Genomic DNA, 18,266 nt, shown 5'->3' on the forward strand with positions numbered 1-18,266 from the left:
TTTTAGCCTAGCTTGACTTAAACATGTTCAGAACACTCACACTGCAATTTGGAAAATCATATAGCTCAAGCCCTACTTTAAAATGAAATACAGAGTTGGACATTTAACTTCATGATCACATGACAGACCAGGAGTTGCACTACTGTCCACATATCCATAGCCCAGGAAAATATCAGAATTCAAAATACAGAGCACTGTTCCTACTGAGTGTTCAGGAAAAAGGTCTGAACTACCAGATATCAGGAACCATTTTTGAACCCCCACCTTGGTGCCCCCAGCCATAAACAATTACTTTGAACCAACTCAAGGAGCTGACATCTAAGAGGTTTATTTCTAGTTCAGTATGGATCTTGGAACTCAACTACAACTCAAGGCTACAGGTTTTCTCAGGGGAGATCCTACCTCATTCTTGAAAATCATCCCATGAATGTGTCACAGGGAAATGGCTGCTTTCTAAAGTGTGGTCATAGGAAGGGATGGCAGCTTTCCCTTTTTCTGCATACCATGATCCACTGAAGTTCATGTGAGGTTTGCTGCAATGGTCATTTCAGACAAAGACAGACAAATGGAAACTCTTGAGAGCCTTTTTTATATTTTAGTTCAGAGCATTTGTTTGGGCTGATACAATATTCCATAATGAGATGATGAGGATATAGCTTTAACCAAAAATGTCTATAACAACACGGACATGTTTGTTCAGAATTATTCTTTGTAATTTCTCAGTTATAATCAGACCATATGAATTAGAGCAAACTAGTTTCTTTAAAGTACACTTGAGTTTTTATTGTAGTAATACATGATTTTTCACTGACAAGATATCAGAAACAAGTTTTCTGTCTAGCCCCCCTCTCCCCCAACCCGGAAATATATGTGTGAATAGCAGTGGAACCTCCTGTACAGAAGGACAAGACAAAGCATTTCAAACCACTAAAACGAGTTAAGCTGTCCTGTGTAACAGTGCTGCAGAGAGTCAGTGCACAACAGGGTCTTGATTCCATGGGAACTTCTTAATCCAATCTGGGGCTCTGATGAAGGAGCTCATCTCCTGCCAAAATAATGTGACTGAGTCGGTTAGTGGCTGAGTGAAGAAGAAATGCTGCATTGTGACAACACTGTCCCTTGTGTTTGTACTAGCTGTTCCAGCAGCTCAAAGTTAAATTGGTAAGCAGGGGTCTTGGGGCTGCAGGGGTATGAGAAAGCAATCCATATCAAACTAAAGTGGACAGACTTCCCCTCTGGCTCATATCTCTCTGTGTGCAATATTTTCACCTATCTCAAGAACATGAAACGAATCTTTCATATCACACTTTAGCTACACATTTCTGTCTCTATCATGCTTGTCTTCCAGAAACAAAAATTCTAATCTGTATTTTCACCAACTCAGCATTTTTTCATCTGTGTTCTCACATCTGTGTGTCTTCCTTGTCTTGGAAAGGTAACACTCACCATTAAGATAATACATTTTATCATTCATGATGGAGAGGCTGTGATCAGATATCATACCCTCTACCGTTTAAAAATGAAATACTAAGCCTTTAAAATCAAGGAAAATATTTTTAAGCAATGGTTATTTTATGTTTCTACTCAGTAAAAGCATCAAATTTAAAATTTTGGCAGTTATGAAAGTTGGTGACACAATTTCTGTGGTGTGAAATTCTAAGTGTAAAAAATTCATTATAAGTGGTATACAATGAAAGTCAAATAAATAATCTTGGATTTATTCTCCTAAAGAATAGTAAAAAAGATTAGTTTAGAAAATTGGGCAGTTATCCACTTGAAGGAGAACTAGATAGACAAACTCAAGGCTAAATTTAGAAGCTTAGCCACAAAATGATGCTTCAGAAGACATTCAAACCTGTATTACAAGGCAGCAATATCTCTTCTATTAAGAAACATGTGTTGCTGTGAAACATGATGAGGGAAGGGTGTTCAAGGGGGTTTATGAGTGGACTTATCAACTCCAGTGTAAAAGACTGTTTTTTTTTTTCCAAGGGAGAACTTCCAGATTCAGAAAAACAGATCTCCTTGATCTACATTCCCCAGCAAGGACTGTCAGCAGACCACACTACATTGAGAAGTTAAAATATGTCATATAAAGTGACAATCCTCTATGCAGTGCATGGCTATATAGATTATACAAAAGTAAAGAGACATTAAGTCAAGAATGAGATAAAGACAAAGGTGACAAAAAGAAAGCCTACTTTTAGGAAAATGTTGGACTTCATTTTTGTCTGTTCTAATGATATTTCAGGGAAATGAAATTATGACTAACTCTAAAAACTTATCTTAGTTTAATTTAAAGATGAAACTGAAGTGTTCCACAAATATGTTAAGGGAATTAATATTTGGCAGAGTAGAGCATAGTGCCTGCCCACTAACATGACTGATATTGCTTTTATTCAGTGTCTACAGAGGCATGAAGGCAATAGAATTATCATGGAAATATCAACTTTTAAAACATTTGGCTTCCTACACTGCTACAGAGTAAACAGTGAGCTTTTTGTATGTAGAAAAATTTAGTCAGGAATACATAATTTTGTCAATTTCAAACTTAATGTTTCAATTTCTGTAGTGAAAGTACTAGAGAGAACACAGTCCCTGTCAAGGCAGGTGGCTTCAATTGGTTTTATATTTTCATTCTACAATTTTGTTTTTTGGGTTAATTCTTATACTTAATGCCAAATCAAAGCTACTAGAAATACATACATTTAGATTTAGCTTTATTTATTTAACAACAATCAGTTAAAAATCATGTAGCTGTATTAGATACCAAAGTTAATACCATGTATAGGAAAGAAAATAGTATCAGAAACAAAGAGTACAATATAAGTAAAATTATAAAGAGAACTCAACATTTACATTGTAGTAACTTTTAAAGCAAGCTTTACAGTTCCTAAAATCATACAACAAATACAACAGTAAAACTTTGATATTTACATTATTTTGTATTTTATTAGCTATGCCACCCCCTTCATTTAAATATAACTAAGTTGAGGCTTAGATGACATCACCAAAGGTTAAAAAGTTTGCTCTAAAATGCAGGCAGGTGTGTTACACCTATCCTGGGTATACCTCGTATAGGGTGTGGCCAATAGTTAGCAGGGTAGAACATGGCATCTCAAGCTTTGATCAACTTTAGGCATTAGGCATGGATGTGGTCTGCTGGTTGTCACTGTCTGTATCTCTCCCATTAACTTTTTCCACATTTGTGTTTTTTTTTTTTTTTGACTGATTACAGTGCTGAATTGTTATATATCCTAATATATAACCTAAAGATGGTTCTACATGAGATTGTTCTTAAAATATTTGGAAAGAAAAAGAGATACCCAAAAACTTTCATACCAAGTTTAGTGGTCATCTATAATTGACAGAGTGTCACTTGTCAGCAGTCCATAGACAGTTCAGACAAGGAGGATATACCTTTAGACTAGTAGTTTGTCAAAAATACCAACTCCAAAGTTAAGGAAGTTTTGGCTTGTATTTGTATGGCTTTTAAATGTTTCATTAACCTAAAAGTTTACTTTTACTGTGAGCTACAGAATTGAAACAAAAACCCTAAAATATTTACCCTTCACTACAGACCATTTGAGAACATCTATACTGCTTTGGCCTTAAATTTCCTGCCTGGTAAATGAAACTTTCTTAGCCAGACAGCCCTGAGACTAGTGACTAATTGATCTTTCTTTTCTCTTTTCCTTCCCCATTCCCAAACAGAACTGAAAATTAAAGACTTTATCACAGTTGGTTTGAGTAATTTTCTTTAAACAGATATAATCATTCAATTCTTAAAGCATTTGAGATTTTTCTATGATAAATGCAGTAATGTTTTAAACTGTACCCACAGTTAAGGATGAATGAATCAATTTTCTGTAATATGGATATGATATATGGCATTTATTAGAGGTATAGGGATTCTGCTGACATGTGCTGCAATAGCAAGATCTCAGAAAGGGCTTGCATAGACCTTCTAGAACATTCCAGTCATGTGTTCTAGGCTATGAAAACATCCTTTCCATTTTCTCTCATCTACAGATAATGTGTGTGACCTCTCTGAGGATTAACACTGATGCTTGAATATGAGGATAATGACAATACTTACATTATTCTGAACAATGTGGTACAACTGCAACTTCTCTGCCTTAGTTTATTGACTTACTTTAGCTTAAGAGGCAAACATGAGAAATAAATAATATTATTATACTTATTTAATCAATATGCAAATTAAGCCTCAAAGAATGAAGTAACTGCTAGTTATACAAGTAAGTGTAACTTGATCATGGGGCCCATATTGTAGACTATTCTATACCTTAAAAGAGTATAATAAAGATAAAGTATAGTACATGTTGAGTCTTCCAAAGCAATATAGGGAAAATATTTTGCCCATTAATGTTATTGATAATATTTACAGGAAAATTTGTCAGTTGAACTTTGAAAGAGACCTGAGAGTCTTAAGATTATAAAATATATGGGCTGGAAAGATGTTTAAGATCACTGCCCTTCCAGAGGACTAAGACATGCAGGCAGAAATACCAATGCACATAAAATAAAGTTTTAAAAACAACATAAACTATAAATTCTGGATGTTCTGCAGGAAAACGGTTTTGAAGCTCCAATTAGTGATTGTATCATGAAATTTCAATGGCTTTTCTATGGAGAGTTCTTATGTACAAGAGCTTGTTACTGCGGGGGGGGGGGGTCACACTGTTCATAGGATTTTTAGCATTGCCCTTCACAGGTTACTGAGACTCTTGCCAGCCTCCTTGGGGAATGAGGAAAATACACACTAATTTTAGGAAAGAAAATGGCATGATAATGGATCTTGGTTTCAAGCTGTTACCATAGCTCACAAATGTATACTTCCAATGATCACTCTATTAATCACATACTGACACCAATTTTACCTTAAATCACTTAAGTAAAATGAATTTGAGCTTAAGTCCTGAAGTAACTGAAGATAGCAAAACGTGACTGTGATAGAGACTAATATCAGAGTAGTTCCTTTACATGAGAGATAGGGGAGGTCTCCTTGAATAGATAACCCTGAGTTCCAAAACCCATAAAGGAAACAATCTTGGGAGGGGAGGATGTACAAAACAATCTTTGGAGTAACATTAATACTCAAGCTAATTTATCAGGTCAACTACCAGCTCTGAAAAGATTCATACTGTAAGAAAGTCTTGGTGAAAAGAGCTATTTTTAGCCCTAAGAAATTTTATTGTATTTTTATAAGCAGCTTGCATATCTCATGTGCATTGAAATCTGGAAACCAAAGTTACACTCAGGACAGTGACAAAAGACCATGGTCCTTGGGGTCAACATGTTCTCACCTTGCACAAAGACAAGGGAATAGTTGCCCAAGATTCCTTGTGCTTCCTAAGACCAAGTTAATAGGATTAGTGTATAGGTTAGACAAGACACTTCTTGTTAAACATTATTAGAAAATGTGGGTATTTTGTGTGGATATATTGCTGATAAAAATTTGGTTGTATGAGAGTTACATTAGCATGGGCAAGCTGGGTAAAATCAAGAGAAGTTGTTTTTATTTTTCTCATTTATTTTTATGTTGGAGTTAAGGATTATTTTGTTAAAAATTTTGGTGTGTTATAATTATTTGTATTAGTAGACTGCACCTTAATAAAAACAAGGCATTATTACACCAGTTTTTCTTTAGCAAGATGAATACTAAAACAATTCTAGATACATACTTAAAGCTCAAACTGTACAGAAATTGCTTATTTAAAACTAAAACTCCCATCTTGATGTGAAGACCCTCAGCTATGATCCATAACTACAAGGCTATGGTCCTTCACACTTATTTTGTTTTATTTCAATTAGTTCCATGGTTCCAGAAGACAGGTATTATCTCCATCTTTCAGGTAGGGATGCTTAAGCACCCACAGTTTAAATAACTTGCCTAAAGCCACATAGCTAGCCAAATGTGGAACCAAGATCTGTGTATAGATCTATCTTCAAAAGGCAGAGTTTGTTCCAGGAAAATATATTAGATTAAAAACAAAATCCATTTATCTTTATGGTTTCGACTAAGTTGATTTTAAACTTGGATTGTCTAAAACTTAATTTTCCATGATGTTTTTTAAAGGTAGTCCTTGTTATTTTCACATTATTTTTTTTCTGAAATAACAAAGCTTGCAGTATATGTTAAATTGGGCAAGGTCAATGTGTTTGTCTCTGATGAAAATAATTAGAGGAAAATACCTTACTGGAACCTATCTGGTCGTATAGCAAGGTGGCTTCCCTAATCCCATTGTCACCTGAAGGGTTCATTACAAACCCCCTTACCTCATCTTAGCCATTTAAAACCACTACTTTGATTAATAAAATACATTTTGTCTTTTGAGATTCATGGATTAAAATCACTAAAAGAAAATGGAATAAAACATCCCCATGCATTAACAGTATGACCCTATTTCATTAACATTTGGATTCGACATCAACTTTCTGGTACTTGCCATATCCTCTTTTGCATGTCTTTTATTTCTATCACTTTTCAGTGTGCTTTAATCCCACTTGTATGTTGAAAATTAAAAGACAGTCATGGCTAATGTTTATATAATGAAGTCGGCAGCATTTTGTAAAATAAACTTTGAGTCCCATTTTCTTCTTTTTCTCCTTGATGCACATGCAAAACTGATAAATATTATATTTCCCCAGCAAAATCAAAGAAGTGCAACACTGATGTTCTCTTGTGAGACCCTGAGTGATACCATCTCAAATGTCAACCAGTGAAAGGAAAAATCAAATGTTTTCCCAGCATAGCATGAAGGGAAGGGAAAGCTCTTTACAGCTCTCCATGCTGTAAGGGCTGTGGTATGGGTGGTATATATGTGATACTGGAACTTTAAAACAAAGGAAACATAGGGGGATTCTTTGGTATTCTCTTGAAAGGAATCAAAAGGAAGTCTCATGACTATGAAGTGCACTCACAGCAATGAGCAGTGATCATGACTGCAGTCACTCATGTTTAGACTGTGTGTGCAGAGACAAACAGAAGACAGCAGTAGAACTGGGCGGTGCACTGAGGACTGACCAGTGTGTTTCAAGAAAAATGAACTTGTTCTCTGCAGCTCTCCAAACTTAGGCCTTGTTTTGGAGCCAATAACTTGGTTAAACAATGAGTCATATTGAACTAAATAATATTTGGATAAAATAGCTGTCACTTTAGGGAAAATATCTCCACATATCTTTGTTAACAATGTCTGGCCCCTTTAAATTTGAGATGGTACAATATGCAGTTTATTGTATTTTTCCTGTACTCAAGCTAAAAATGAGCTCTAAAAAGCATCAAATGGAAAAGAATTCAAGTATTTGCAGTGGTCAGGGGAGCTGGGTTGTTGAGTCCTGAGTAATCTAACTTACTAAAATCTGGGTGGTCCTCTATCTTTCTGAAGGAATTAGAGATAGACCATTTTTGGCAGTACAGAGCTTCTTTCCAGTTAGTAATTTGCTTTTCCTTATTCATGTAGTTCAATCATTTGTTAAGCGCCATACAACTGGAGCTTGCTTGAGATTATGTGTTCACTATAGTAGTTTTATACAGAAAGCTCACACATCCTGAGTAACCACACATCTATGAGCTTGCAGAACCCTGGACGACCTCTAAGTTACCCCTCATTTGACTTGAACAAATCATTAAAAAAGTTATTAATAGGTCAAAACCTCCAGTTATTTTTATTCATATTTATTTCTTTGTAGATATACAATCACTTTGACATACTCATACTTTCATTCTTCTCTATATTCTTAATATCACATCAAGAATAATCTCTCCGAACCTCTTTATTAGCTAACACGGCCTTTCTAAGACCTCACATACTCTCTTACACTTTCTCCCATTAGTTGTTGATTTCCTTTACTGCCGTGGGAAGAATCCAGCAACCTAGGTTTGAAATGTAAGAGTTTACATCTTTACAGACTGTTTATAACAGTCAGAACACTTTCACACTGGCAGATTTTCTTTTGAATATTGATGGACCTGTTCTTCTTACTAGAATATCCAACCCCATATCTTTCTCAATCCCAAACATATCTGTCCATCCCATCCTTTGACTCTTTCTCATCCAGTCCTGATTTCTCCACAAGCTCTGTGTGCTCTCTCAGAAATGCTTTTCACTTTATTGAATCATATTTGTCTTCAGGTCATGGTTTGCTAGACACTCCTTGGTCCCTAATAAAAGACAGCTATCCTTGCCTTTATAAGTCTTTGTCTTTAACTTCACTTTTACACATTTAATACAGTGGGGCTCAGTACTGGCAGTGGCTCAGCATTATTTGTTGAATGAAGTCACTGATTTCTTTCTGTCTAATCAGGAAATCAGTCTTTGTTCACTAGTATTCCTGAGTCATCTTGTTCACAGTGTAGATGATCCCAAGACTGTCTTCTTTTTGGATACCAAGCCTTTTTTCTTTCTTTCTTTCTTTCTTTTTTTTTTTTTTTTTTTTTTTTTGTTTTTTGTTTTAGAAAATTCGTTCTAATCCATTGATTCAAATACAACCAACCTGTTAAAATGTGAAAATGATTGCTGATAGCTTATTGAGTAAAGAGCCATTATGTATACATGCAGGCTTTGTGTAGAGACCTGTGGCAAGAGCTATAAAAGATTTGATAAAAGTAAAGTAGACAAACCTGTCTCCTCTTACTTTTATTGCCAAGAAGTCTTCTCCCTAGAAGTTCCCACTCAAAAGTTAACAAGTGTCCAGGGAGGTCAAACTTAAATCATGGAAAACAACAAATATGGGAAAACTTGTAATAGACAAATTATAACTATTGCTTCTAAGATCTTTGCAGATATTGTTACAGTGGAACATGAGAGGGGATACTCATGTTTCTAGGTATTTGTTCATGAGAAAACCCAGGTCCAGTGCTCATCCCTGCCCAATACACACACGCTGCCTTAACTATTTTCCTTGTCATTAAGTTTGTCTCACCATTCAAGAACTTTTAATATTTGTATTTTACACTATTTATTTTGTGAACTTATTAATAGTTGTTAATTCCTTTTAAAAATAACAGTGTGAATAAATGTGTTACAAATCTTTAAGATTGCATATAAGCAAATACCATAAAAGCATATAACATTTAATAGAGGTCTGCTCATTACAGCAATTTCTAACTGTAATTATACAACCTTTTTTTCTGTTCTTCTATTCTTTTCTCATATTTTTTGATAATAGTGTTTAAATTTGAAACAAGCTTGCTTTATATGTTAATCCTAGTTTCCTCACTGTCCCCTCCTCCCTTTTTTCCCTCCCAACTCCCATCCCATGCCCTTTCTGCTCTGCAAGGAGGGTGAGGCTTTCCATGGGGGATCTTCCAAGTCTGTCATATCATTTGGAGCAGTTCCCAGGCCCTTGCCCATGTGTCTAGGCTGAGAGAGTATCCCTCTATGTTGGATGGGCTCCCAAAATCCATTCATATACTAGGGATACCACAGCCATCTATTTGTCTTTATTACCATGCTTCTGCCTTGCTGGACACTCTGGCACCACTGTTAGTGGTGTGGAGAACAGGAGAAGACAGGAGTCAGTGGGCCATGCTTACTCGTTCACTAGTTTGCTTCTGTGTTTGTGCCTTGAATGGGTACTCTGAAACTAGTGTCTTCTTACTGAAAAGAATGATGAGTTCTCATGGCTCAATATACCCATGCTGCCCTCCTGAAGTTTAGGAATATGTTCTGATTTGAGTCTCCTTGCCAGAAGTTACATCCTCTAGTTTCGAGTCCCTGAAAGCATGTTGAGAACTGAGTTATCTTTAACTCAAATAAACCTACCTGACCATTGACTCCCCAATGAGGAATGTAGAAATTGTACCTAATATCTTTGAAACCTCCTAAGTGAGCTTGGAAAGAAAAATCAAAAGTTAAGATTCCTTATTGATTTGAAGCACATAGCAGAAATACAGTATGGTTTGGGTAGGAAAATAAAGTCTTGTTCTTTGATATAGCCTCATTTGTTCTGAAGAAAATAACACAATTTTGGATATATATATGGATATATATATGTGTGTGTGTGTGTGTGTGTGTAGGCATGTATATGTGTGTATATATATATATATATATTATATATTTCATGATATAAATATATATTTCTAAGAAAAGGTGTTAGAAATATTTTTCATTCTTATGAGACTCTTAGAAGAATAAAAAGTATATCAGACTTACAGATATTACATAACAATATAAATAAATATTCTAATCAGTGATATTTGCAATCAGTGTAGAACAAATTGCTTTCATAGTTATTTTTTAGCTGCAGGGAACATAAGAGCTCATTCTGGTTGCTAAATGTGTTAGTTTCTTGTATTACTTCTAATGCAAAAGAGCAAATTAAAGGAGAAAGAAATAGTTTGACTTATCGTTTAAATGGAAATCTGCCATTATTGCAGGAAAGGCATGGCAGCAGGAGCTGTAGGCTTCTAGTCACAATTCACCCACAGCTGGGAGGCAGATGGATGTTCCTGTTGTGCTTGCTTTCTCCATTTAATTTAGTGGGGGAAATAGAGCTCCTAGTAAGGTACTGCCATATTTCGTGCAAATCAGCCCAATTAGCTCAGGTAACCTAATCTAGATAATCCCCCATGGACATTCCCAGAGACTAACCTATCCTGAGAGGCTTGTCTCCTACATGATTCTAGATTGTGGCAAGGTGACATTAAAATAGCTTAAATTGAGTAGCATGAAAAAAAATGGTGTTCATGGACAAAGGCTTTTGTCTAATATTCATATGGCAAAGTATATTTTAACAGTTGGTTCTGTGTCATCTTCTAACTTCCAAACATGGTATTCTGAGCCTTTGTAAATGTTCTGCAAGACAGACAAGCCCAAAAGGGAAATAAGGAAGTACCAGCAACTCAAGACCAGTCCTGATCAAAAGTTCAGGACAGCTTGTTTTTTCTCCCTTTCACACAGGGTTTCTTTGTGTCTAGTCAGCCTTAGTAACCTTGCCCTACTTAAATTATCTTCGAATTCTTATTTGGATTATACATTTAGTTAGAAAATTGCAGGAGGAATCTTGCAATCAAGAAGAACAGCATATCTCATGACCTCGAACCACAAAGGAGCAAGGCAGGCTTCAGGATAATGAAAAGAAAATTAAAAACTAAAATTGGCCAGAAGGGCAAGAATACAAAAAAAAAAAAAATGTCTAAGGTTTGCAGTGAGGTGATCTAGCTTGCTTACACCAGGCCTTGAAGGCCAGGTTAAAGTCTTGGACTTGGTTCCAGTTGTAATAGAATAACATTCATGACAATTATGAGGTGGGGTGTTCAGGCACAGTGTGCATAGAACTGGCCATTTAGATGTGAGTGTTTTGAGAATCAAAGGGTCATTATTTGTAATTACCCTAGGAAAACAGGCACAGACTGGGTCTGTCTGTAGCAAACTGGAGTGAGACTCCTTCATAAAGGCTCCTGTATGCTTGTGAATCTCCTCCCTTACGCAATGCCTGGGAAATCCATTTTTGCGTCACAGTTGCCTTTCCCAGGCCAGGCTCACTGAATAGAGCTGTGTCCTTTCTTCCTTTATTCATCCTTGTGCCACTCCAGTGCCTCTGCTCTAATCTTATTCAGCCATCAAGAAACATTGATGAGAGAACCGTTTATCTTCTGCATGAACCATGCCTATCATACTGTCTGCATCAGGCCCTGTGTCTGTTATAGGGTAAGGAAAACACAGTCACTAAGCTGTGACAGATTTGGGTGCACTTGCCTGCAGTCTGGTCTTTCCCTTTTCCAAAGTGGACAAGAAAGTTCAAGGTACTGAGGCATTTTCTCTTCCGTCTTTAAGATTCTGCACAGCGCAGGGCAAGAACGTGCCAGTACTCCAAGTGTGCCGTGTCTTTATGCCTAGGAAAGTAGGGGCAATCTGGTTCTGCTCAGAGGTTAAGAACTATCCTTGATTTGCAAATATTCCACTCCTGACCTGGAGACCTTCCTTGGGATGACCAGTGAAATGCACTGAATGCTAATGGTTTTGCAGAAGTACTAGGGTCATATCAGGGTTGAATACCAAACAGTGAGTAGGAAACAAGTGAGGTGAGTGTTTCAAGCTCTGTCCTAGCTCGTGATGAGCTCACAGACTGCTGCTCTTTGGGGCTGTTAATTTTGAGCAAATGTGGTTTTAACAACCTGCCTGTTGTTCTCTGTTTACTTTAGGAATTAAGAACTATAATTTTGCTGGACTGCCTTTTTAGCTCCTTATCTACTTTTTTCCTAAAGGGACAGGTAAAATTCAGTTTCTAGCCCAGTTTCAAAACACAGCCTCCAGGAGGAGATGAATCATGAGGCCCTCTCTTCTTAAAAATCTTTCTAAGATAAGACATCTGGGAGAGGACATTACCCTGTCAGAGCCACTGTCTCTAAAGTCAAAACCACCCAAGGCTTTGGAATTTACCCTGTGCTCTCTGCCTACGGCTCAGTAGAGCTGTCTCTCCAGACTGTTTTTGCAGGCTAGCTTCATAAAATAATAGAGCACAGCAGAAGTGTAAAATTGTCACAAGAGCTTATTGTCTCACCTGCATCATTTGTTTGCATGAAGCATCTAGCCTACACTGCTAACCAGGTCATAAATATATGCTGAATAAATAAACCCATCACACAGCCTGAGCTTTAAATATAATTAATGAATAACTATTGTATCTGCCTCTGAGAGAGTCCAAGGAATTGAATTTCAGTGCAGTAATTCTTTAACTAATCAGGACCTTTAGGAAAGACAAAGACAGTGTAGTATTCTGAGTAAATGATTTCCCTTCTTAGGAAGCATGACTAATGGTTGTCATTCACAAAAGAAACCCATGCATTCATTCTATCACAATCACAGAATTTATCAATGAATTTTTTAGTGAAGAAGATTCTTCACAATAGTTGTAAGGCCCATCTACACTCAATTATTAAGATACTGGTCAAAATTAGTTCTCATGTGGTTAGGAATGTTGCACTCCTGATGGATATAATACAGTATATAAGGATCCATATTCTCAGTGCTTTAGTGATATGTTAACTTCTGCAGACTGAGGAGCTTATCTTGCCAGGGGATCCTGTTGTCCTCCCAGTTTTATTTAAATTCTTATGGCTCATAATGGTTTCTATTATGCAGAAATATCCTGAGCATGCAAATGTTAGGTAAGCATATTATTTTGGAAAATTTCCCTGAAAAAAAAACCTTGGCATAAAGGCATGACAGTAATATTCCACCATGAACATCTACTATATTGTGGCTATCAGAGCAGAAATATGTATTTTTTAATGCTCTTTCCCAGGAGATTTTTGCCAGAAACTTGGAGACCTCTGTTGCCCTTTGTGGAGCCATGGAGGCTTCATACTATAGTCTTAGTCATATAATTCTTAGTCATTTCAGCAAGACCTGAGAAGCAATGCTGTACCCCTGATGCTGTAAAAAAAAGGATGCTATAATTGCTGGCATTTAAAGGAAATTCAAGTCAGCCTCCTTCTTTCCCTTGTTTAGAAGGAGTTCTTACAACAGTGACTTCTTCCCTTTGCTCAAGTCAAATCATTGGGTCATTCATTTCCTTTATGTGTGACAAAGCCCCTGGACTAGAGCCACTTCAGTGGAATCTACATTGAAGGGAAAGATACAGTCTTGAGTTGGTCTTGTTATGAATAAAATTCTCATTGCTTTGAACTCTCACTCCTTTCTCTCCCATAGATCCAAAGTTCAATTATCATCACTCATAGCAATTTAAGTACGATTTTAACAAAATACCCCAGGCTTCTTATTACAGAAGGGGCAGTTGTGAATTAAATCTTCGTGATTAGCAGCTGTCAGCTGTCAATGGGCTACATAGATTTGAAGATGCTTTATGGTCAGAAAAGACTGATAAAACTCTTGGACCAGAAAAGCCTTTAAGTTGATGTGGTTACACCCCTACCTGGCACTGAGTATAATTCATTGATAAATTTGAGATTCCTGCAAATGTGAATGTTTTTTGAATCATATAGCATCAGCATGAACTTTAACTTGCTGACTTATTTCATCAGTCAATAAATAAGTATATGTTAACATTATTTTCAAACTGATTAATTTTTTAAATCTAATTTTTAAGAACTTCATATATAAATATTTTAAATGTATCACTTATTTTCCTACTCCCTCACTCTTCAACTCCACCAATGTACTCTACTTCCAAATTCATATCTCGTCATCTTTAATTTTTAATATAAATATATAAACATACTATATATACATATATACTATATATACATATATAAATATATATAAACATATATAAATAAACACATGCATATATGCTCATATACATATGCTTTCAAACATACACATGCACATATACACACACACACACATGCATCACCTAAAGAGTCCATTTGATGTTGTTGATGTTGCCTGTATGTATATGTCCTGGAATGACTGCTTTTTATTGGACAAGCATTGTGGGAGTTTGTCCATAGAGGATATTAAGTCTTCCTTTCTTGAAAGCCATTCACCCCAGAAGTTGTTCATATAGTAGCAGGACTTCGTGTAGTTTCCTTGGTTCATGTTGTCAAGGCAGTAAGTATTGTCATTATGCACTCCTGTCCAGGAACTATATTGTTGGCAGCCCATGGGTGCATTTCCACTTATTTATACTGCACTGTCTAGCAACAGGCACACATTGGGTATTACAGACTTTTCTTCCTCCTCCTCTATAATATTCTCTGTGCCTTATGTGCAGAAGTTGCACTGCTGATATATTGATTAGGGTTAGATGCCCCGTGGACACTTGTTCATTTGAGCAGTTGTAGATCACTGTAGAAGTCTCTATCTGTTGCAAAAAGCTTATTTGAAGAGGAGAGAGAACAACACTAAGTATTTACAATACAGTTAGAAATTACATTAGTTTAGGGAAATGGCATTAGTAGGTTCTCCTCTAGAATCTGCAGATTCTCATGCTGCAAGTGGGAGAAATAACTTACAACCTAGACCGATGAACACCAGGAAATTCAACCTGATGCTCTCCTTTGGAGTCCCACCAGCAAGAGGGCTTTTCCCGGCTCTGTCTCCAAACTCCTTCCACAGGTCACTTCCGCCCATGGCTCCACCCCCCAATGGGTGTGGCCAGTGCCACAGAAGGACTATCTCACTACAAGGTGTGAGCTCCTTTTTATTTAGTCTGCCTTAAGTCTAGTTTCACATTTAAGCTGTTGGCTATACTAAAGATATAAGTAACACAGCACAGACATTATTATCATAGAAGAAAGGTTTATAAGTTTATTTTTGCTTTTTTGGTAAATCAGAAAAATCACAGAATTTTAGAACCAATGCATTTTGCTTACCAGTTCTTGTTCACTATTTCAGAGCTTCGAGAAACCAAGACCTCTGAATATTTCAGCCTGTCCCACCACCAGTTAGACTATAGGATATTACTAATGGATGAAGATCAAGACCGGATATATGTGGGGAGCAAAGACCACATCCTATCCTTGAATATCAACAATATCAGTCAAGAACCTTTGAGTGTAAGTTTGTCACTTCTATGAAGGAAGTCTTGACATTATGGGTATTGAGAAGAATTTAAATACATTGAAGATATTATATATTGGACCAGGAAAACAGAAAATACTAGACACATGGGCACATACACACACACACACACACACACACACACACACACACACACACACTCCAAAATTAATTTTTACCTCACAGCTGAAAAATATATTTAATCCAGTTACTCCCATTTGGTTTCACAAGTTTTCTTTTTATAATTTTTTTTTATTTAGAAGCAATCAAAGTTTTAAAATTCAATTTAAACTTTGAAAATTAATGGAAAAACACTCCTTTTATACTCATCTAATCAAAAGAAAAAGGAGTGAGTTGGGGAAAGTTTACTGTGAAAATACTGGTTAGAAAAGGAAGAAGAACCATGTCTTCTATGTGTAATCCACAGAGTGTATTGGAATAAGCATTACTATATTTACCATTCTTTTACATAAGGAAGCAAAACTAAGCATCAATGAAGTAAAAGTAAAACTGTGTTGATAATAAATTTATTATAAACAGGACACTTTGCATTTTTTATATTAAAGGCTGATGACTCAAAATGTATTCTCCTCTGCCAGCTATGACCTGAAACAGCAGTGATTTAGAATGCCAGTATGGTGTTTCAGAGACTGGTGTCATTTCATGTGTTAATTGTTGAGGTAAATGGAGGCCCACTTTACTTAAATCTGTCAGTCTGGCTTTGTTGTTTACTGAAGGTAAAATATTCAGCTAAGATAGACACATTAACATAATTCATAATGGTATAAACAGGTGGTAAAAGTAGAAGTCCAAAGGGCAAAATGTGCATTGTATTTTGCACAATTATATATATATATTATATATATATATATGTATATATGTATATATACATATATACTCTTTATTTAAATACACAATTATAAATTTTCGAATGTTATGGAATAGGTTTTGTAAAAGAAAAAAGAACTGATTGGATGAGCAAACAGTAAGTGGTATAACAGCATAATAGCCCAATAATTTAAATTCAGTAAGTAAAAAGGGAATTTTGAAAACAAAAACAATAACACCTTGAAGAAATCAGGTAGTCAAAAGCAAATGAAGGATGCTGGGTTGATGTGTGCCTAAATGAGACTGTACAAACTTTATCTTTCTTTCTGAGCAGGTTTTCTGGCCAGCATCAACAATCAAAGTTGAAGAGTGCAAAATGGCTGGGAAGGATCCTACAGTAAGTAGATGAAGAGCATGCACACACGTATACACAGAACACTACTTATACACACTATATACATACAAATGCACCCCCCCACACATTCATATTACATACTCATACACAGTCATATACACACATCAATACATGTATATCACCCACACTACATATCCATACACACAAACATCACACACCCACACACCCCTACACACACCCACACACACACGCACCAACTACTTAATCTTCAATTGTATGTAGCTTGAGAGCTGACTGGAGTTAATGGCACTGGAGATCTTTGGCTGGACAGATATTGAAGATGTAAATGTAATGGGACAGGGATCCTTGGACCATCTGTTACCTTAGAATTCCTACTGGTTAAACTTTCCTGCCTTGCTTTCATTATTTAATGCAGACACTTTTCATGGTTGATTTCACCAATAAACCTTGTTCCGAATGGCTTCAACCTGTACAATTCACAGCAGGCTGGTGCAGTGACAATAATGTGAATGTCTGGAATAACTCCCAGATATGATGAGAACTATTCCTGAGATTCCTGGTGGAAAAATAGCCATGAGTCTGCACATTCCAGATAAAGAAGTCAGCAGTGTTGAGTGGTACATTTATTAATTAAAATATCACACACTAAAATCAAAACAGATATACATAGTCAAGTGTGAAGTGAGCACTTGTACAAATTGGAGTCCATTAAATGGACTTCAATGGAAAGAGGTGAGCAAGGAACCTGCATTGATTTCTAGAATGACTTTCTGTTCTTGACATTAAATTATCCTTGACTATGACATAAGAAATGCAATGGTTGTGATGAACACAACCATGCGCGCACACACACACACACACACCAGTGACTTTTTGGTTCAAATAATAAAGAAAAATATAATGGAATTAAGCATCAAAAATATGCACTGTCACAAAAAATTTGGTAAAAGAATCCTCTGTTCATTTATTCTTTCTCTCACTTATTCACTCGATAAAGAACATTAAAAACCAAATGTATATATAAAATAATTCTAGTTACTAAAGATGTGATTTGTGTGGGCAGACTTGATTTTGCTTTTCTTAACCATATATCATTGAAAAAAACTAACCTGTTGAAAGGAAATTTTTCAGTATGACTGTCTCTCAAGACAGTCTCAGATATAAACTTCCATAGAGGCTAGAGAAAAGCATACCAACAGAAGGCTAGAAATGCAGTTGTCAACCTGTGGTTTATGACCCCTTTGGGGGATCAACAATCCTTCACTGTAAGGAGTAGGTTTTTCCTCCAGGAGGGTCCCCTTAATGCCGCTGGAAAATACAGATATTCACATCTCAATTCATAACAGTAGCAAAATTATGGTTATGGGGTAGTAATGAAAGTAATTTTATGGTTGGGGTCACTACAGAGGAACTGAATTAAAGGGTCATAGAATTGGGAAGGTTGAAAACCACTACTATAGAAAGAAAGATCTCTGTATATTTTTCCACAAGTGTTAATGGAAACCATTACCAGGAGTGACTCAGTTCTAAGTCTTACAGTTTTAATTTTATATTTCATTCCATTAACAGAA

The 18,266-nt window shown here is 36.1% G+C and overlaps 1 protein-coding gene across 1 annotated transcript in view; it reads left to right on the forward strand.

Annotated features, from left to right (window-relative positions):
• Sema3c (semaphorin 3C) overlaps window positions 1-18,266 on the forward strand; it is a 149,188-nt gene that overhangs the window by 57,122 nt on the left and 73,800 nt on the right. Inside the window, exons 2-3 of the mRNA XM_051174913.1 lie at window positions 15,327-15,487; window positions 16,654-16,716. Of these exons, the coding sequence (XP_051030870.1) occupies window positions 15,327-15,487; window positions 16,654-16,716 (224 nt within the window). The remainder of the gene's footprint in view (window positions 1-15,326; window positions 15,488-16,653; window positions 16,717-18,266) is intronic.

The sequence above is a fragment of the Phodopus roborovskii genome, unplaced genomic scaffold (assembly GCF_943737965.1).
Source record: "Phodopus roborovskii unplaced genomic scaffold, PHOROB, whole genome shotgun sequence".
In the NCBI taxonomy this organism is placed as follows: Eukaryota; Metazoa; Chordata; class Mammalia; order Rodentia; family Cricetidae; genus Phodopus; species Phodopus roborovskii.